At 45.6% G+C, this 21,317-nt stretch overlaps 1 protein-coding gene across 12 annotated transcripts; it reads left to right on the top strand.

Annotated features, from left to right (window-relative positions):
* Positions 1 to 349: 349 nt before the first annotated feature.
* On the top strand, positions 350 to 20,541 carry ZNF384 (zinc finger protein 384). Of its 12 annotated transcripts, none has more exons than XM_045826532.1 (13): positions 350 to 473; positions 1,601 to 1,660; positions 4,195 to 4,273; positions 7,802 to 7,872; positions 8,458 to 8,695; positions 8,931 to 8,978; positions 9,183 to 9,516; positions 10,364 to 10,456; positions 14,537 to 14,761; positions 15,411 to 15,593; positions 17,116 to 17,194; positions 18,162 to 18,320; positions 18,897 to 20,541. In XM_045826532.1, the coding sequence occupies exons 4-13, from the start codon at positions 7,807 to 7,809 to the stop codon at positions 19,296 to 19,298; spliced, it is 1,827 nt and encodes a 608-aa protein (XP_045682488.1). In that variant the 5' UTR covers positions 350 to 473; positions 1,601 to 1,660; positions 4,195 to 4,273; positions 7,802 to 7,806; the 3' UTR covers positions 19,299 to 20,541. The 12 variants fall into 12 exon arrangements, with proteins under 12 accessions (XP_045682488.1, XP_045682485.1, XP_045682484.1 ...); XM_045826528.1 differs by lacking the exon at positions 4,195 to 4,273 and adding an exon at positions 680 to 735 and having other exon boundaries at positions 373 to 473; XM_045826531.1 differs by lacking the exon at positions 350 to 473 and adding an exon at positions 480 to 735.
* The last annotated feature ends 776 nt before the right edge of the window (positions 20,542 to 21,317 follow it).

The raw sequence follows: 21,317 nt of genomic DNA, 5'->3' as shown, positions 1-21,317 counted from the left end.
TTCATGAACCTGTCGGGATCCCACCCTCCCACTTCTCCAAAAGTCGCTTCCGGAAGCCCGAGGACCGCAGTTCCGAAGATTCAGCTTCTGCCCTTAGCAGAACCCGCCTTCACTTCCGTTGCGGCGTCACATCCACAGAGGGTTCTACCGGGTCCCTGGGCAGAAGCCACTTCCGCCCCTCCTTGGCGTAACTTGCGGCCTGAGTACTCCTGGCGCTAGCGGCGCCGGATATGCTCTACCGCTTCCGGAAGTGACTCGACCTTTGCATTACCCCCCCTTCCCCATTGCCGCCCCCCCTTCCCCACTGCCGCCCCCCCACATTGCCATTTCCCTCCCTCCCCCCTTTTTTCGTTTCCGGCGCTCCCGCCTTCTCTCCGCAGCGGACCAACTTGGAGCGTGTTAGGGGGGGAGGGAGGGAGGGGCCGTGGAGGAATTGGGGTTCTTGGGAGCACTAGCAGCAGCACCACTTCCGGGTGAGTGTTAGGGGAGGGAGGGCGGTAGAAAGGGGGCCACCCACTGCTTAGAGCCCCCGCCCTGCGGGTGTCTCGCACGCATTCTCTGCGTGTGAGAGTGTGGTCTCTGTCGCGCCTAAAGTGCGTGCTCGCGCGCTCCGCGGTGCGCTCCCCCTCCCCTCGGCCCCTGAGGTCCTCCCACCCCAACCAGCTCCCTCCTCTCCCAGCCAACACCGCCCCTCCCGCGCTCTGGCTCTGGCGCCGCCGCAGCCGTCGCCGCTGGGTGAGTCTTGCGCCGCTGCAGCCGGCGCGCCAAGCTCTCTGCTCCTCCCCCCTCCCCTTTTCCCTGGGGGGGGGTTGGGGAAGGGGGTGCTCGACGGTGTGACTGTACGTGTGTCCGTCCCGGAACCGGAAGTGGTTGTGGAGGAGCGGGCGATGGGGAGGAATGGGGGGGCTTAGGGGGCGGGTGTCCGTGTGGTGGGTGGCAGAGTTCAGCTCCCTGGTGGAGGAGGAGGGACGTCCCAAGGAAGGGCCTTTGAGGAAGGGGTGTGGGGGGGTGACATCAAGTGAAGGCTCCCAGGAGCTGTCTCAAGGGAGCAAAGGTTTTGGGGGACAGCTGGGGTCTCCAAAAGATAGACCGCTGTGCAGGCTGAGGGAGGTACTTCTTGGCGCAAGGCCTTGGGTAGGCAGGGGCGAAGTCCTCCCAGAAGTGGGGAGGGGAGACCAGAGGAAGTAGCTGGGCCTGAACTGGCCCTGTGCCTGACACAAGGGTTTGTGCATCCCTCTAGTCCTCAGTTTTGCTCTCAGAGCCAGTCCTCGGGGCCAGGGACCCATCTCCTCCAAGTCTTGTGTTCTCTGATCTCTGGTTACCTGTAGCCCTGGGGAAAGAAGAAGAATCCGTGTCTGAGGGCAAGAGTAGAACCCAAACACTGGTGATAGAGTTCATCTTAGTTTCTGGGACTTAGATTTATTTCCTTTGTAGCTATATTGGGGTGGCACTGCACTCCTGTGATTATAACCGTGCAACTTTGGATTCTTGGTTGGGGGTCCACCTACCTTCCTGACTGCTGACAGTCAAAGAATTCCTCTACAGTTCTCTGGTGTCTGCACCCTTACTGGCCCCTGTAACCCAGACAATTTGTTTACAGAAAGTTCAGGAGCCCTGGAAAGGAGAAAGAATAAAACGACAGGAGGAAGAGAGAGAGAGGGTAAGACAATTTTGGGTTAATGGTTTTTCTTGTTTGGGGGGAGAAGGGGTCATAATAAAATAGGTTTTTGGGGAGACAATGTAACAGAATTCTTCACGTAATAGTGATTGTAATACTGGTGTTTGCTGGGAGAAAAATCAGCCTTTTCCTACTATCTCTTAGGGGTGACTAGGAAGTTTTTGTGCAGAAAGTTGGCTCTGTACCCTGTCACCTTCCATTCCCCCCAGTACTCATCAGGAATGAATTACGAAATGTGCAGGTGAAATCACAAAGTGAGGTTGCATTGTGTCCAAAGCAGAAACTTACATCTAGTTCAGGGACAAGTGGGCCCTAATTGCTAGTATATTTCTGTGGCATAGCTTTTGGAATTGCTTTCCTGTATTTGGAACCAGCAGAGTTGAGTTTAGATCAGGGTGTGTATCCTTGATATTACAGCTTAGTGTTTGGAATGGATCTGTTGAGTGATTGAATCTATGACACAGTTATTTGAATTTAATGTGGCAGGGTGAAGTTTTCAGGAAAAAACTGGGTCATAGGTAGTTTGAAGTAAAGTGGATAAAACTGTATGGAGTAGACTCCATAAGTAGGTCTGGAAGAATGGAAAATATAAGATTTGATGGTGAAAAAATTTTAGGTAGGCTAAAAGTGACAATGTGTTCATCCAAAAAAGTTTTGAATTCAGAGCTTATAATCCTCTAGGTATCTCCTAGGAACCCATTCTTGACTGGTTTATAAAATGTATTCCCCATAAGTTTCTGAGCCAAGTTGATGATTAAATTTTAGGTGCATATCCCCTCTTCTCCAGCCTTCCCGCCCCCCCGCAATGCCTCACATTGCCTAGATCCGTTATTTATTGTGGAACAGGCAGGGCAAGGGAAACTGCTGCGTTGTTCTTCCCACCAGATACAGGGTGTGATGGTCCAGACTGCCATCTGTGTGGTGGTGGTGGTCTTGTTGGTCTCAAACATGTGTGGTGTGATGGTCTGTTCCAATAAAATTGGGATAAACCTGTTTTGAGTTATTTTATACTTGGAAGAGTTTACAGAAAGTAGGAAGGCTCTAAATTCTATTGGGATGGTCCTTCTTTGAATGTCCTTAGTAACTGGGAAAAAAACTTTTGTTACTGAGTAAAAAATGGTCCTCTGTGTTTTGTTTTGTTCCTCAAATCCTTAACTAGTATTGTAATCTTTCTGTAGTTGTGCGTTTTTGGAACAGTTTTGCTCAATAGAGTGTCTGAGATCCATGGGTCAGATTCTTTCTGTAGTTGGATTTGAGTTGATCTTTGTATCTCTCTTTCTTGTAAGTGTTTCTAGTTGGTGATTACTAAGCTGGAGGCTATAGAACTGATACTTTGGGGTAGTTCCTTTGTAATTATGTGGTCTTTATGTAATTTTCACTAATTGTCACTAATAGGCCTCATCACATGGAAGTACTTCCCTTTGTTTCTTTCAGGAGCACTTTGAGCATTTTATTCTTTTCCTGTTTTTTGCTGCCTTCATGCCATCACACTATGCCTCGTGAATTTGTTTTAAGGGGTTTATTTTGCTCCATCGTTTACCCAAATAAAAACTTAATAGAGTTGCAAGTTACTCATTTATCCACTGATGCAGGAGCTAAAATTAGATTCCAGAAATCTTGATTCCTAGGTCCATTCTCCAGCTACTTAATGTGGTTGGTGTATTTCATGATTTTCTAAAGGTTGGCTGTATTAAGAGAATGTTATTTTCCTGAGGAAAAAAAGTTATGTTTCATTTTAAAAAGAACAAAAAATTGTAGTAAGTACTGAGAGAGAGGTGGTGGTCTTCATCACGTATACAAAAACCACATGCTGGGGGCAGTGACATCATTTCTTGATGGCTGGTAGCACTGTGGAAGGATGGACAGAGCTCTAGTGCAAGAGTTCAAGTCCTACTATGTGTTTATGGATGTTATGTAATACTGTCTTTTTTCTTCACCTCCTCAGTGCTTCCAAGACTTCTTTGGAGATTGACAAGGAAATAAAGCTTTGGCTGGTGTGGCTCAGTTGGTTGGAGCATCGTCCCATAGACCAAAAGGTCATGGGTTCGATTCCCGATCAGGGCACATACCTAGGTTGTGGGCTCAATCCCTGGTCAGGGCATCTAGGAGAAAGCAACCAATTCATGTTTCTCTCCCCCCACCCCCTTCAAAAGCAATGGGGAAAAATATCCTTGGGTAAGGATTGAAAAAAGGCAAAAATAAATAAATAAATAAATAAGTAGTTCCCTAAACCTCTTGAAAGAAAAGAACTGCCTAATTTAATTATAGCAAACCTCTGTCCTTATTAACAATTAAGGCACAGTGCAGTGGTAAAGTTGAAATTAGAACCCAGATTTTCAATCTGCCAGTATACTTCTTTCTACTTACTGTGTTTTTCCTTCTTTCTGTTCTTTGGGGCTATAATAGAAACCTCAGTCTGTGTAAACCACTGCTTTTTTAGAGTATTAGCATAATTATCAAAATTGGCACTCTATGTACAGATGAGATCTCCCCATAATATCATTGGGCTTCTCCAGGTTTCAGAATGTTGGTACATGCCTGCTTGGATGTCAGGATGGTTTGGTGAGAATTCCTCCATGAAAGAGAGTTAAGAGGGTAAGTGGTGAAATGGACAGTGAACAGGTATTTGAGTGATCTCGCCCCAGCAGCACCTTGTTAAACTGCTCCAAGGGTGCCATTTGCCTGTATTTCTGGCAAGAGCCTGCCTTCTTGACTCTCCACAGTGGTATAGCATTTCTCAGGTGTCATTTTGCAGGCAAACATTGCTTTTAATTGGCCTAGCAGTACTGTCCATGTACCCCCATTTTGGGGCTGACATATTTGTCAGGAGCCCACAAAACGCACTTATCATTTTGTCTTAGGACCAGCTGTAGTTCTGATCTTCAGCTTTGTTCTCTTAGGAACCAAAGCAGAGTGACAGACTAGGTGTCCATAGAAGTGGAGAGGCCTGTTACTCAGTTTATTCCCTCTGGATAGTCTGGCCTTTTTACTCAGAATCTGTGATTCTAAAATCAATTACCTTGGTGGCCAAGGTTTCACAGGGAGTATTATCTTTAACTACTGTCATCAGAACTTTGGTTTTAAAAACATTGGTGAGAACTACCTGAAAAATGTGTAATCCATTCCTGGAAATATTCTGAATTGTGTGTTGTGAATCAAGCCACAACGTCAGAGAGTATGTACTTCAGTTATATGGCTTTGCTGTCTTGTAGAACCCCTTTCTCTAACTTGTTTTGCTGTTTACTGTTTACCTTCAATTTCCTCATTTAGAAAATGGAATTACAGTACCGAACTTCAGAGAATTGTTGTAGGTATTACATGATGTGATAGTTGTAAAGTGCTTAGAACAGGACCTTGAACACAGTAAGGACATAATGGATGTTGATGGTGGTGGTGATACTGTTCACCACATCACTTTGTGTGCCCCCTTTATAGGAACCTACAGAAACTGCTTTACCTGTGCCACTTGTAGGACAGTGAGAATGGATAACAGTCTTGTGGGGGGAGGAATGGGCCTCGTCATAGGAATCTTGTCTGAGGACATTGTTATTTTCAGGCTCTCATTTCCTCCTTAATTTTCACATCCAGAATGCATTTACTTCCTTTACTCTTCAGGGGGTGTTATCTTCTAGACCCTCCTTTCTTCCACTCTCCAGTACTACATTTCTATCGTATATCACCACTCTTGTCTGTTTCATTTTTCTCAGCTAGAAGGTTGGGCAATGTGGGGTCATGAGTTAAGGTTTGAACTCCTCACAGTGTTTTCAAAATCTGTGTCTGGAGTCCACTGTCATTCATTCAGTTCATTCAATATGGAGTTGCTTACATGGTGATAAGTCCTGTGTTAGAGACTGTGGAGAGATCCAAGATGTGACCTCTGCCTCCCGAAAAGCTTGGCGAGATTGGATCCCCGTAAAGTGCAACCTGGTTGTTTCTCGATTTCTCTTGCCTGGGGAGGACCTGAGGCCCCTAATGCTGGGAGGAAAAGGTTAGCCCCTGTTTTGGAGACTGTCTGGTTTTACTGTAATTTATAACTCAGGGAGCAGAAATTACCTGCAGTTGATCCCCAGTCATTTAATACTGAGCCTCGTTTGTGTGAAGCTGCTGTAGTCACAAATTTGGTTTGTTGCCTCTCTCCTTTGCTACTTTTTATGAAAAAGGTTGAAATTGTTCTGCTTCCCTTTTTAGGGTTTATGAAAATTGAGAGTGCTCATTAAAGGAGAAAAAAAAAATGTGATGAGACTTCCAGAGAAGGATAGGGACAGCGTCATGTTTAGAGAGATATTCTTTCTGCTCAAACGCCTCTGTTGAAGCTCTTTTCTAGTTTCCTTAGTCAGTACTTGAAACCGAGTTTCTGTATTCAGTCTGCCCTCCATCTCTTCGCATCTCTGGTGTCTGCTGCCAGCATATCCTCAGTGGGACCTGTGGCCATAGGTCTCAGGTCCTCCTTCCCCACCCGAATCTTGACTGCTCTCGACTCAGAGCAACAATGTGGTGACCGTGTTTATTTCTTGCTGTTCCGTGTTTCCCCATTCTATCAGTCTCATACTCCCTCTCCACCTGTTTTCTGCTGGGCTGGATCTTTCCTGGTCCAGGATTTTGGGAAGTTGCTGTTGACCAGCATACTACCAATTAAGCCTTTCTAGAAGTAATCAGAATGTAAAAATCAGTGAGTGGTAAGATGCCTTGGTTCGTAATCATTTGTGACTTGCTGTGTGATTCTGAGGGATTAACTTAACTTTTCTTGCTTATTCTTCACTCCCAAAGTTTTAAGTTTAATTGTCATCTGTGTATGGAGAAGAACTCAAGTTCTCAAGTTCAAACTCCCAGAAGCCTGGTGTTTGAGAACTATAAAGCAGGAGTCTAGTAATGTGGATGAGTTCTGGTCCTCTGTTGTCCCTATTCTGAGTCCCTTTAGGTGGGAGTCTGTGGTGCTGTGGCTTCTGCTGGTGCTAGAACTCTTTTTTTTTTTTTTTTAACTGGTAACTCTTAGGTTCTTACTGCTCTGCCCAGCGTGTGTGGTATCTAGTGTAGCACCATAGATGTTCTTTGCCCTTGGGATCAGTGGGATTTGGTCCCCGGATACCATATGGTACCAGAAAATACCTTGATTTTGCCCTGACTGGTGTGGCTCGGTGAGTTGGGTATCCTCTTGCAAACTGAAAGGTTGCTGGTTTGATTCCTGGTCTGGGCACATGCCTGGGTTGCAGGCCAGGTCTCCAGTTTAGGGGGTGTGATAGGCAACCAATTGATGTTTCTCCTGAGCATTGATGTTTCTCTTTCCTCTCTTGCCCTCTCTCTAAAAATAAATAAATAAAGTCTTTAGAAAAAAATCTTGATTTTGATTCCTGCCAATTTCATTCTTTAATGTTCTTAGACATTTCCTATACTGGCCTAGAACCTTTCCAAGCTGCATAGAACTATAGATGTGTCAATTAGAACTCTTGGGGTTTTTTATTTCAAGGAAGGAGGACTTGAAGAATAAAGGAAAAGAGGAACAGTGTTAGGTGCCCTGCTGTTTGAAGCCAGTCAGTAGTGTATTTCGTGGGACTTTGGGCACATCCCTTCCCCTCTCACGACTTTAGTTTCTTTTCTTGTCAGAAAAGGAAAGTAATACCAATTCTGTTTCTTGGGGTATGGAAAGCATTCTGTGGGTAAATGAAATGTGTATATGTTCTTTCAGCAGCCTCTTACCTAGGACTGCCTTTGTTGGATGGGGATATAGTGCTGAGTGGCTCTGATCAGTGGGACTAATATGCTAGATCCTAAGGTCTTTCTTAAAACTTTTATTCGTAAAGATTTTATTTATTTTTAAGCAGGGGGAAGGGACAGAGAGAGAGGAAGAGAAATATCAACATGTGGTTGCCTCTTGCACACCCCTTACTGGGGACCTGGCCCACAGCCCAGGCATGTGCCCTGGCTGGGAATTGACTTGGTGACCCTTTGGTTCGCAGGCTGGCGCTCACTCCACTGAACCACACCAACTAGGGCTAAATTCTAAGGTCTTGACCACTGATTCCCAGCCATGTGGCCAAAGAAGAAATTAGGAACTCCTCAACTCCCCTTCTCCATTGCTAAGGTTCAGATTTATTTCTGAGTGTGACGCGGTCTCTCTTTCTTCAGGTAGAATGGAAGAATCTCACTTCAATTCTAACCCGTACTTCTGGCCTTCTATCCCCACGGTCTCAGGACAGGTATGTGGGGTTTGCTTTTCTGCTCCTCTGCCATGGTATACTTTTGTCAACTCTGTGTAGTAAGTTCTATTACTGTGAAGACTGATGCAAGACAAACTACATGTTTTTTTTCACGAGGTCCCCATCACTCAGAGTTATATAGTGTTTCTGTTTAGCTTCTTTGTGGAAGCACAAAGATATTAACTACTCACTCCTTGATATCCAAGGAGGAGGGCAGACAATGCTAAGTGCTTAGGAACAAAATCAGACTCCCTGAAGAGGCTACTCCCCTCCCCTCCCCCTTCCTTTTAATTATTTATTTTTTAAATTACAGTTAACATATATTAGTTTCAGGTATACATCATAGTGATTAGATATTCATATACTTTAAGAAGTGATCACTACAGTGGGTCTGTAGACCTATCTGGCATCATGCATATTTATGATACTATTGACTATATTCCTTCTGCTATACTTTACATTCCTGTAACTATTTTTATAACTGGCAGTTGTACTTTTTAGTGCCCTTCACCTGTTTTGCTTATCTCCCACCCTTTCCCATTTGGTGACCATCAGTTTGTTCTCTGCCCCTTCCATTTCTTCCAGATTGAAAACACGATGTTCATCAACAAGATGAAGGATCAGCTGTTGCCAGAGAAGGGCTGTGGGCTGGCTCCACCCCACTACCCCACCTTGTTGACAGTGCCTGCCTCAGTGTCCCTGCCCTCGGGCATCAGTATGGACACAGAGTCCAAGTCAGACCAGCTGACCCCACATAGCCAGGCATCCGTTACCCAGAATATCACGGTGGTCCCTGTGGCGTCTACAGGACTAATGACTGCTGGTGAGCAACTCTGCTCTTCTCCAATCTGAGGTGTTGATCTTCCATGATCAGTACCCCAGGCTGGAGGGCTCCAACAACATGGGGAGTGGGAAATGTGTTTGATTACTCAATCAGATTTTTATTAAGTGCCTACTGTGTGCCTAGCAATGCGCTAGGCATTGTGGGGGATACAAAGAAGTAGAAGATGCGGTCCCTGCCTTTGAGGAGGTGACATTCTTTCCTTCTCTGAATCAAGGAGTCTCCTGTTCTCAGAGGTGGAGAAGAGAAGGGAGTCAATCAAGGGGTAAATCTCACTGTTACCAGGGTTGGGGTGGGGACAGGGGTTAGGAGACCATTTTTTTTCCTACAGGGTTTGGGGTGTCCTATATACTCTGGGCTGGGGGGTGGTGGTAAGGGGTTAATTATAGACATTTATTTGGGGAAGTTAAGTAGGATTCAGATCAGGACTGGGCAGCATGACACCATCTCCTTTTTCTTCCAATCCTAGGTCCTGGTTTGGTAATCACATCCCCCTCAGGCTCCCTTGTGACCACAGCCTCATCAGCTCAGACCTTCCCCATTTCGGCTCCCATGATTGTCTCAGCTCTTCCCCCTGGCTCACAAGCCCTGCAGGTGGTCCCTGACCTTTCCAAGAAGGTGTCATCATCCCTAACAGAGGAAGGAGGCGGAGGTGGTGGTGGAGGTGGCAATGTGGCTCCTAAGCCCCCCCGGGGCCGAAAGAAGAAGCGGATGTTGGAATCAGGGCTGCCTGAGATGAATGACCCTTATGTCCTCTCCCCTGAGGATGATGATGACCATCAGAAAGATGGAAAGACCTATAGGTATGAATGATCCTGGGGCAGGATGGGGTGAGGATTCCTGTCTCGGCTTCCCTACCCTCTCTTTGTCTTGCCCCTAATCAGGCTGTATGCTCTGCCAGCTTTCCACCTCAGATCCATGTGCATGTCAGGTGCTCTGTCACGGGGCAGGAAGGTAGAGCTTCTAGCACTTCACTGGTGCCTTTTCCCCCAGGATGCAGACCCATTTCACCCAGAGTCATCAGCACTGACTTATTTTTGAGTGGCATAATGGAGTTCTTTCTTGTAAAGAGGCTTTAGACTGGGTTTGAGACTCTGTCTCCAGCACCTTTTTGTTTTCTGCATTTTCCATTCCTATTTTTCCAAGAAACCTTTCTGGTAAGCGCCTCACCAGTGTGCTGTCCACTGGTTCTTGGGCCATATTTGAGCATTGAGCCTGCCTGGCCGACCCTGCATGGTTGGGATAATGGGAGGGGTCTCTATAAAAAGGTGGGAGGAATAGGATACCTCCCTTATCCTCTTTGGAATATATGCTTCTAAAATGACAGTTTGCTCACTTTGTAATTCATGGAAGTCATTTTGATTCTTTACTGTCTTTAAGTTGTCCATTGCCAAAAAGCATTATAATTGCATGTGGTACTGTACAAAAATAATTACATAAGTAAACTTCCCTGCCCTTTGAACATTGCAAATCTTTTTCATTCCCTTGAGAACTATCAAGGGCCCTCGTGGGTTTGGGGAATTTGGTCCCATTATACAGAGTGGGATAACTACTGTCACAGCTTTGACACAGACAGGGGCAGATGTGCATGGCTGGGAGATTGGGTCTGTCCTTAGTGTACCGAGATGGGCAATGTTGTTCCCATTTTAGGAGCGAAGGGAACTGCGGCACAGGAAATGGACAGAGCCTTGGGCTCATGGATTCAGTTCCCGGCTCCACCACGAACTTGCTGTGTGACCCTGGGCAAGTCCTTTTCCCCTCTCTGGGCCTCAGTTTCCTCATCTGTAAAATGGGGAGAATTCTGTTTCTGCCTCCCATTTGTTGGGGGTACATATCAGATAAGATTTGAAATGTTGGGAACTTCAAAAGAGATAAAAAATAGCCATCACTTAGCATTTATTGTTTGTGTTGTACACTTCTGTAGAGGGCAGCTACAACTATAGAGCATTGAAATCCCTCTTTGTGAAGGGAAAACAAGGGGAGTGTTGCTAAATCCAGAAAGTGTTGAGCACTGCAGAATTCAGTGTTTAGTCCGAAAGCTCATTGCAGCTTTATTATTACAGGTGTACCCCACTCTATACAATAAAAGTGTTCCGGGAAAATGTTTACATCATATCATATTATAAAGGTACCTGACAAATTTGATTCATTTAAAGGCATTCATTTATATGTCATTTCATAAATGAAAATTCCTCTTCAATATATTTTGTAGAAATCTGGATTTTTATGTATTTGCTTAAAGTGAGGTCCTGGTGACATGGGGATACGCCTACACAAACCTTGCTGTGGCGGGAGCAGTGGGAGGCTCTCCGACACCCTGTGGAGCCCTCCACCTGGGTCAGGGCCCTCTGGCTCTGCCGAGGTTTTCTTGTTCGTTAGTGTTTCAGACCCATATTAAAGCTATCTCTGGACTTCCCAAACTGTGAATATGGAAAGAAATAGGAATATACAATTAGAAGGAAGCTCTGATGGGATTTTCCACAACCTCGATGTTTTTGGAATTCTTGATAGGCCCCACGCCTAGGTGACTAAAGAGAACTCTGAAATTTAAGGGGGACTAATTACATTCTAGGTGAATGGAATTTATTCAGAAACTCAGAACTCGGAAGTTCTAATGCAATCTTTTTAATCACAAAGACTCCCTCTTTCAATGCATGTGTGGGTCAACCACATCCATTCCTGTGGCCAATGGTATTTGACTGTATATTGGGGGAATTGGGTTCTGTTGCTCTGGGCAAGTCAACTTATTTCTGACTCTTTGTTCCCCTCTGTAAAATAGGAAGATCAGTTGTGGTCTTCATCTGTCTTGTGGAAATGTTTTGACGGGAAAATCAGAGTATTTGAAATGGTTTTTGAGCATCTTAGGAAAACAATGGGATGATAATTCATTATGGTTATTGTAAGCAAGGTCATTGCACTGCACGCTTCCAAAGGAGCACTGTTCTCATGTTGGATGTGGATGGTGCCCCCTCAAGTTGGGCACCCAGTGATATGGGGTGCCGGCTCTTCTGTTGCCCACTGACTGCTCCCTGCCACAACTTTCCTACATCAGATTCCTTTTCAACCACACAACACTTTGCATGAAAGAACTTACACTCCTTTCTGTGGCTTCATAGGATTTCAGAGTTGGAGAAACTTTAAGGGTCACCTAAGCTGTCTCTTCTCTATAGTTTTAGTCCCCTAAACATTCCTGGAAGATTGCTGTCCAGCCTCTCCTTGAATACCTCTAGTGTGAGGAATCTTAGGCTAGAATCACAGCTTTGTACTGAATAACTGTTTGTCCTTTGGCAAGGTACTTAACCTTTCTGAGCCTTCCTGTTCCTTTCTGTAAAACAGGGATAATACCTGCTAGCTTGTTGTGAGGAGTGGAAACTCTGTGTTTAAGGTTCCCTGGCAATATGAGGCACAACAACAAATGGCAAACTCATTAACATCATTTTTGTACCTAGTACTTCTTGAGACTGCTGGTTTTGTTGCCAGTCCATTATTGATGAATTTAAGTTTTGTAAATTCTTCTCTAGGTGAAAACTTTAATGAAGTTTTCCTCTTTTATAATTAATTTCATATTAAGGTGTGTGTTTGTGTGTTCAGCACTCATACATTAAATGTGATTTTGTTTGTTAAAATGAATGTGTCGTTCCACCTCTGAGAAATTTTAGCAGCCAAGGGAAATTATCTTGTAACTTTAGTGCAGGTCCCCTCCAAGTGACAATGTGTCCAGTTCCTTTTTTCCAGTCCTCAGCAGAGGATATATAGGGTCCGGCACAAATAACACCCCTTTTTTATTACAAAATCTTTTGTTGTAAAATCCTAAGCATCTAATTCGGTAACATAATAATATCATCCTCAAGCACACCACATGGTATTTTAGGTGAAATGTTCAAATTAAAACTATAAATTATTACACCCAAATTATTACTCTACCAACCACATTCAAGCAGGTGTTAACTTCTGCTAGACCCTGTATTTACTGGTTTTAAAGAGGAAGGGAGTTTGGGGTGGGGGAGAGAAACATCGATGTCAGAGAGAAACCTCAATTGGCTGCCTCCCATAAATGCCCCAACAAGGGAAAATCCCGCAACCTCATTAGTTCCCTGACCAGGAATTGAACCTGTGACCTTTTGGTGTACAGCACGATGCTCCAACCAACTAGCCTACCTGGCCAGGGCCAACATGTCCAGTTTCTAACCTCAGTCTTAGTGACCCATCCATGCTGATGCTGTTAACATTAATGCAGTTTTATTATTTGAGAATACTGGCTTACTTTAGACTGTCCTGGATATTTGCTGGCCTTTCTAGGGGCAGATATTTATCTGTCTATTTTATACACCAGAAAATTGAGGTCTGGATTGATGCTCAAGCCTATAACTGAACCCTGAGTAGAGCCCAGGTGTCCAGACTTCCCACTGGCTATGTGTCCTTTGGACTCTGCTACCTGTAAACAGAACTTCCTCCTATACAGTGGTGGGGCATCCCAGACAACAGGCAGCAATTGGTAGACTGGTGATTGCATTTCTTCCAGAGTTATCCAGTAACTAGAGAAATAAAAATGGGTTTTAATGATTAGAATTTTAATAGAGGGACCATACCCCAGCTAACAGTAGTATCTTTTTCTCTGAGGAGCTCAGAGTTCTTTGTAGTCCTGCAGTCAGTTATTCTCTAGAAGTTCTCCTGGGATCAGAAAAAAGTTGAAATCACCCCTCACACAATCCCAAGCCCCTCTTACAGAGATAAGTAGGGAAACTCCAAGAAGAGGTATTTGTCCCAGTTACTGGGCTCCTAGGCTGTTGTCCTTTCTACCAGCTCACACTGTACACTAGTGATTTGTTTAGGAATGCTAGGGTTCCGGCCCACATATAAATACCTTTTACCTGATCAAGTCTGAATAGGTATGGTTTGTCCTGCTCAGGGGCCGTAGTATTGTTGGGCAGTGTTGGAGTGGGAAGACTACCAACTCAGATGATGAGTGAAAGTGTATTCAGATGCTCCTGATGTCAACCCAGGGTGCTGACATTGGCTCCATGTGTGAGGAAAGAGGAAAGTTTTAGCAAGGAAGCCCAGTGTTTTGCAAGTCTTTTTCTCCTAAATATTCGAGAGGCACAACCCACTTTTAACAGATACCTTGGATTATTTGCAGAAACGGCTCTCACATAATTGCTTAGGGGGTAGGGGTGGCTGGAGGACATCAGATACAGGGGGGAGGGCAGACATAATGTGATTTGGAAAAGCCCCTCCAAGGACTGTAATTCTGATACTTCCCCACCCCCATCCCTCTAGGAATCCCTGGCAAAAAGGAAGTAGGAGAAAATCTGAGAGAAGGCAAATATCTGTGGAGACAGGCGAGAAGTCCTTCTGGGTAATCTAGTCAGTTTGTCCTCATTGTCATTTCACAAGTTTGAGGAATACCTGAGTGATGTGCTTCTATGTGGGAAATTGGAGGAAAGAGTTCTTTAAAAGTTTGAAATTAAGTTATAGACAGAAGAAAAACAGAAGTTAGCTGACAATCCTAGCCCAGTGAGGTTCACATTAGCCTAGAGCCTGTAATAAGATTTTCCTGTCTTACCTGGTTGAGTTCTTGTTTTTGTACACCCTTAGGGAGTGCAGTCATTCAGCAACCCTATATTGAGTATTTATGTTGTACTAGGCTGTGTTAGAAGCTTTACCTATAAAAATAAATAAAACAGAGCCTCTTCTCTCATGGGCCTTACAATGTAGTTGGAATAGGAAAGATTAGAGAAGTTGACTTCTTTGGAAGTAGAGGGGAGGGTTCAGCAGTGCCTTCTTGGTGGGAAGGATTTTAACCGCTGCCCTCACTTGGCCTAGGTGCCGGATGTGCTCACTGACATTCTACTCAAAGTCGGAGATGCAGATCCACTCCAAGTCACACACCGAGACCAAGCCCCACAAGTGCCCACATTGTTCCAAGACCTTCGCCAACAGCTCCTACCTGGCCCAGCACATCCGTATCCACTCAGGGGCTAAGCCCTACAGTTGTAACTTCTGTGAGAAATCCTTCCGCCAGCTCTCGCACCTCCAGCAGCACACCCGGTAAGGCTGCTCTTGGTTTTCTCCCACTACCTGGCCGTACTCTCCATGTTTCCTTTCCAATTTTGCCCTTTGGGACCCTCAATTCTCTCCCATTACTCTCTCTAAAAATTAAACTCTGTGTCATAGGAATTTGGGGGGACCTGGAAAATTGTGGTCTTTAATCCCAAAGTCTGGAACAATTTTTGTGGTTTCTTTCTGTGTCTGTGTTTGGAAATCTTCTGCAGAGCAGGCCCTGCTTTTACTATATGCTTCAGTTCAGAGCCAAGGTGTGCATTCAACTTCAGGTCCATGGGGAACAGGCGGTATTGGTCTTTGTTCAAATAACAGTTTGGAAGCAGGGTGTCTGTGGTGAGTGTGTAACCTTAGAGCCAAATGGAGGGTTGTTGAAACTGAAATCTTTAAGGTGACCAGGAGCCAGGGGTTCCAGCTCTTCATCATCTCACTGCCATTTTAGCCACCGACTTAAGATCAGCGACAACCTAAATCTTGGTGTCCTCTTCATTAGCCTCTCCAGGCCGGAGTATGTTTGGGAGGAGGGAGGAGGGGGTATTCTCATCCGTCAAGCAACATCATTTCACCCAGCAGAGAGCTGAGCCCGTGGTGTCGAACTGCTTCCTCCTCCCCCCTTCCCTCCTCTCCTCTCCGGCAGGATCCACTCGAAGATGCACACGGAGACCATCAAGCCCCACAAGTGCCCGCACTGCTCCAAGACCTTCGCCAACACCTCCTACCTGGCTCAGCACCTCCGTATCCACTCGGGGGCCAAGCCCTACAACTGTTCCTACTGCCAGAAGGCCTTCCGCCAGCTCTCCCACCTCCAGCAGCACACACGGTAAGGGAGAGTGGCAGGCTACTGCCCCCGCCCCGCTGGCATGCCCTCCCCACCCCCGCCCCGGACACACACAACAACCCGCATGCGGGGGGCGGGGGAGAAACCTGGCTGGAGGAGAGACCTGGCTGGAGGAGAACACAACTTTCATCTGGGAAAAAGGACAAGTGACAACATGGAGACACAAGTGGATGCTCAGAGAGAGCCTTTCTGGGGCAGAAGCTGCACTGGGGAGATGCAATGACTGTGTGATGTTCCCAGATGCATGGGAGGAAGAGATTGACCTGGAGCAGAGACAACTCTTCTTTCCCTCATTGGCTTCCCTGAAAACACCTAGGCACACATCTTGCAAGATTTTCTCCTTGATGCCAAAGCCAGGGCATTTGAAGATGATACCTCTAGCCCTTAGGGCACCGCTGATGAAGGGGAGATACAGACTTTAGCTGGGTACCAGCCTGCTGACACCTACAGCAACAAGTAAGGCTCCGAGGGATGCCAGGAGTAGAATACAAAACCAGACGTGTCCTAAACCTTAAAGAGCCAGCAAACAATGAAAAAGCTCATTCCTCTTAAGGATGCCCACTGTTTGTCCCATGAATCTGGAGTGACTAGGAGGAAGTGACTCTGCCAACTAGAAGAAGTAATATCTTTCAATGGTATCTCAAGTTGAACTGGAATCCACACTCTTACTAAACACTTGGCTGCTTCTGGATGTGGTGATACTCTTCAAGTGGTCAGACATTGTGCTTTGTGAAGAGGAGGAGTTGGGCTTTCCTCATAAGGAGACATATCCTGTGATGTTTTCAAGATTTTATACCAGAGGTCCAGAAAACCGCCTGGTCTCAAAGATGGTCCTGAAGTTCCTGAAGAGAAGCAGGTGTTCGTACACCCTCAAGCCCTTGGCTCATCTCAGTGGAGGGCCCTGTAGAGTTTGGGAAACAGGTCAAATTGGTACTAAACTAGGCATTTTCTGCCGTTAGGGGGCTGGACTGGGAAAGGTCTGAAGGAGTTTCTACAAGTATTCACGTAGCTGCTATTTTCCATAGTTAGCATAATTCTGTGCTTTGCTTTGACATGAGAGCTTTCTCTGGGAGTGGTGCTCGAGGCAGCGGGGATAGTTTCTGGCTGGTTAGTGGGGGTCAAGGAAGAAGTTTTATGTATTTCTTCTTTTCCTTACTATTGTGTTTACCTTATGTTTCTGAGCATTCATCAGGGATAATTACTGTAGGAGCTTACTTGTATACCTAGTAATGTGACCTGCCTGTCCCTGGGCTGCTGAGCTACCAGTCCCTCCTTCCCCAGCAGGAGGAGTCCATCTTGAACTGAGTGATGCAGGCAGTAAGCATCAGTCAGGCACTACGGCCTGACGATCCATGTCAGAGGAGCTGAGACGTCCTGGAGATCCATGTCACACTCCCACTCCCGTGGGAGGACAGGAGTGGCCTTGAGGAGGCTCATTTAAGAGCCAGTCCCCAAGCGGCCTTGCTGATAGCCTTTCCCTTTCTTGTTTTCTCATCCCATGCAGAATCCACACCGGTGATAGACCATATAAATGTGCACACCCAGGCTGTGAGAAAGCCTTCACACAGCTCTCTAATCTGCAGGTAAATGTTCCTCTTTCCACATGGGGCCTTGACTCCAAGACTTAGGTCAAAGTGCCATTTAACTAGTAAAGCAGTTCTTAAACTTTTTCAGGACCCCTTCACACTTTTAATAAAAGTTATTGGGGAACCCAAAATGCTTTTGTTGATGTGTGTAATGTTTATCTATATAGATATTGTAAACTATTGTTTAAAAAACAACAAACCTATTGTATGTTAACACAAATAACATATTCCCCACCCTGGCCAGTGTGACTTAGTGGATTGAGTGCAGGGCTGTGAACCAAAGGATCACCGGTTTGATTCCCAGTCAGGGCACATGCCTGGGTTGCCAGCCAGGTCCCTAGTAGAGGGTGTGTGAGAGGCAACTGCACATTGTTGTTTCTCTCCCTCTCTTTCTCCTTTTCCCCTCTCTCTAAAAATGAATAAGTAACTTTTTTTAAATATTCCAAAAACGCATACCCACCAAAAAATTTAGTGAGAACGATGGCATTATTTTACATTTTTCCACACTTCTTTAAATTATGGCTTACCAGAAGATGGCTAGATCTTGTGTCCACTGTGTTCAATCTCAATTGCAATATTATGCATCATTTAATTTCTGTACAGTCATGAGAGAATGAGAGTGAAAAGGCAGTCATTGTCTCACTACTATTTTGGAAATAGTTCTGACCTTGTGGACCGCTTGAAAAGGTCTTGGTATTCCCTGGTTATCCCCGTGTCTCACTTAGCGAACCACTGGATGAGTGAGACAAGCACAGCCACCATTCTTTCAGAATCCTGGTCTGTGCCGCATGAGGTATTCTTCTTCCCTTAGCCCATGGTTCCTGAAGTTTCATTTGAAGCAATTTTTACTGCCTTTAGATGGAAAGAGAACCTGGGAGACCTAACACCTGTTTAGGGCTTTCCATTAAGGAGGCAGGAGGGAAAAGTCCAGTACACTCATCCTTATTTTTACCAATTTTATCAGTCCCACAGACGGCAGCACAACAAAGATAAACCGTTCAAGTGCCACAACTGTCATCGGGCTTACACAGACGCAGCCTCACTAGAGGTGCACCTATCTACGCATACGGTGAAGCATGCCAAGGTGTACACCTGCACTATCTGTAGTCGGGCATATACGTCGGTGAGTGCTCGGTGTCTTCTCTTTCTTCTTAGGCCCATAAGACTACAATCCGCTTTACCCCATCTTTCTGGATAACAGTCTGTCCAGTGAATCTGCTGCCTCCCTCACTTCAACTTAGGTGTCAAGAAGAACAGACTCTAAATAGACCCATAGCTGAGGAATTTAGGGGATGTCTGATCCCTTAATCCTATAGAGATTGCTAAACAATGCTTCCTCATTTTACTCGAACATAAGGCAAAATAAAGCAACCTGAGAATTTGGGTAAAGAAAGATTTCAGTTAGATGTTTTCCATTAGACTCTAGAAAAAGGTGGTAAAGTTGTTCCATTCAAAGATCTTACAGAAAATGACAGCTTTTCCTGTGCTATCAAATGCCCATGGTGACTCTAAAGGTCCCCCTTCTCCCTAGCCAGGAGTGAGCCCTGAAAGTGGCACAGAGCGAACCTGCCGATGCCTTCAGGACATTTCTGTAAAAGTATTGTTCTATTTAAAGCAAAGTAAGAGCCCAGGATGCTAGTTACAAGTATCTTCTTTCCTTCTCTTTCCTCCCTCAACTCCTTTTCTCTATCTCCCTCAGGAAACGTACCTTATGAAACATATGCGCAAACACAACCCTCCTGATCTCCAGCAACAAGTACAGGCAGCAGCGGCAGCGGCAGCAGTGGCCCAGGCCCAGGCTCAAGCTCAGGCTCAAGCCCAAGCCCAGGCCCAGGCCCAGGCCCAAGCCCAAGCCCAAGCCCAAGCGCAGGCTTCCCAGGCATCACAGCAGCAGCAGCAGCAGCAGCAGCAGCCACAGCCACCACACTTCCAGTCCCCTGGGGCAGCCCCCCAGGGTGGGGGTGGTGGGGACAGCAACCCCAACCCTCCACCCCAGTGTTCCTTTGACCTGACCCCCTATAAGACGGCCGAGCATCATAAGGACATCTGCCTCACTGTCACCACCAGCACCATCCAGGTGGAACACCTGGCTAGCTCCTAGAGACCTGTGCTGCCACCCACTGGGAAGAGGGGAAGGAAGTTCTGGTCCCTTCTTTCTCCAACTCCTCTTGGTGGGAAAAAGTCCTCTTCTTCCTTGACATGCCTTGGCTCCATCTCCTTGGACCTCAGGCACGGACTTCCTCCACAGGATACCATCCTTATTTTCAACTCCTCTTCAAAAAAGAACATCAGCCCTTCTGATTGGCAGAGGAATACTGAGCTGGTAGTGTAATCCAGCAGCCTCCCCTCCTAAGCATAGCTTTTAAAAATTGGGAGTTGGTGCTCAAGGGAGGGATTTGCTATGACCTCATAGAAACTTTTCCATTGTGGGCACTTATTCCCTCCTTACCCTCATAATCCTCGAAGTTCAGGCTGGTAGAAGACTAGAGGCTGGCCCTCCCAGACACCAGAGAGATGGGAGTCCTAAATGCAACCAGCCTCCTGTTCTGATCTTACCTGTGAAAGAACAAGAGGTTTCTCATGTGCCCTGACCCCTGGGAGTCTTTTTCTTCCCCTCATGGTCTCACTTCAGTTCTTACTAATGCTGGAGGAAGGGGATCTGGATGGGGGGGTGGGGTGGTCAGACTCCCTTTATTTGTAAAGGGGCATGGGCTGAGATGTGGTCCCCAAGGGGCCGGCAATCCCCAAAATGGTTGAGGGGTGGCTTAGAAGTGTGGGTTATGGTTTTCCTTGGAGCCCCTCCCATTCTCTGCTAACCAAAATCCTGTACTCTCAGTCTCCCCATCCCAAAACGTAAGGAGGTATGAGAGCTTTGTGTTCTTGATGAAATCCTGTAACAGTGGGGTTTTGCAGAGAAGGGAGGGTTCAAGGCAAACACAAGGACTGGAGTTAGCTCCCTAGGTGCCACGGCCAGTTGCCGGATATGGATTTATATATAAATATATATATATATAAATATATATATACCCACTCATCACGGCCATCTTTGTTGTAACCATTTCTGTGTTTATAAATGCATTATATCTCAGAATTTTCATATTGATGTTTTGTTTATTTTTGTCTTCTTTTTTCCCACCCTGTCTTCTGGCCAGTGACATTATTTTCTTTTGTCTTTTTTTTTTTTTTTAAATCATGACAGATTTTAGAGAAAAGAGAAAATGAAAAAAAATCAGGAAATCAGTTGTTATAAAGCAATTTAAAATGAAGAAAAAACTTATGTACAAACCAAGGGGTGTTTTTAGAACCTTGTATAGAAATAAATTCATGTAAAAGGATCAGAGGCAGTGGAGCTGCTGATGTGAGCGTGGGAAAAGCTATTTGGAGAGCTGTTCAAGGCGAGTACTAAGGATTTACACTAGAGTTTGTATATGTGAAGAGTGAATGTTGTGTGATGAGATTCCGTGTTTGTCCCCAGCCATAGAAGGGTACAGCTTTGATATTTCTGAAGTGGAATCTTGGTTGATAAGGATTTCTACATGCAAATCTTGCATGGGGACTGCATTGCCTAAATATGTGGAACAACGTTCCAGCCATGTTAAAACCACTAAGCTTCTTATCAAAGAATTGCAAGCATGGCCTCTTGAAGACCTATGCTCTTGCCTGAGCGTCAGTGGGCTCAGTGCTAATTCCAGCTGGCATGTGTGTACATACATGTATCTTCATTATACTGTAGCACCTAAAACAGGTTTCCCGTGGTGGAAACCATAACCAGGATTGAATAACATTGCAGGACAGTTGTGCAGAGGAATAGAAGGCGGTCAGAAAACCTGGACATCAGCCCTGGCTCTACTATCAAACAGTGTTGGCTGAGATGCATCTTCAGGTATTAAATGAAGGGGTTGGGCTAGATCACCTCCAAGATTCCTTTTTGAGAATTAAAAAAAAAACCTTTAAGCACTGAAAAAGTTACAACAAAGCTCCCACATCTGATAACATGTCTGTCCTCTGGGACTGCTGGGCCCAGTGCTCATCACCCAGGGGAGTGAGGATAGTCAACAAAATAATGCCACTATGTGAGCATTATCCAAGAATCTCCATCTGTGGTGGCACTAATGGAGCA

Source organism: Phyllostomus hastatus, unplaced genomic scaffold, assembly GCF_019186645.2.
Source record: "Phyllostomus hastatus isolate PE091 unplaced genomic scaffold, TTU_PhHast_1.1 phas_scaffold_755, whole genome shotgun sequence".
NCBI lineage: Eukaryota > Metazoa > Chordata > Mammalia > Chiroptera > Phyllostomidae > Phyllostomus > Phyllostomus hastatus.
The sequence above is the reverse complement of the archived record's forward strand: the minus strand, read 5'-3'. Positions and strand labels throughout refer to the sequence as shown.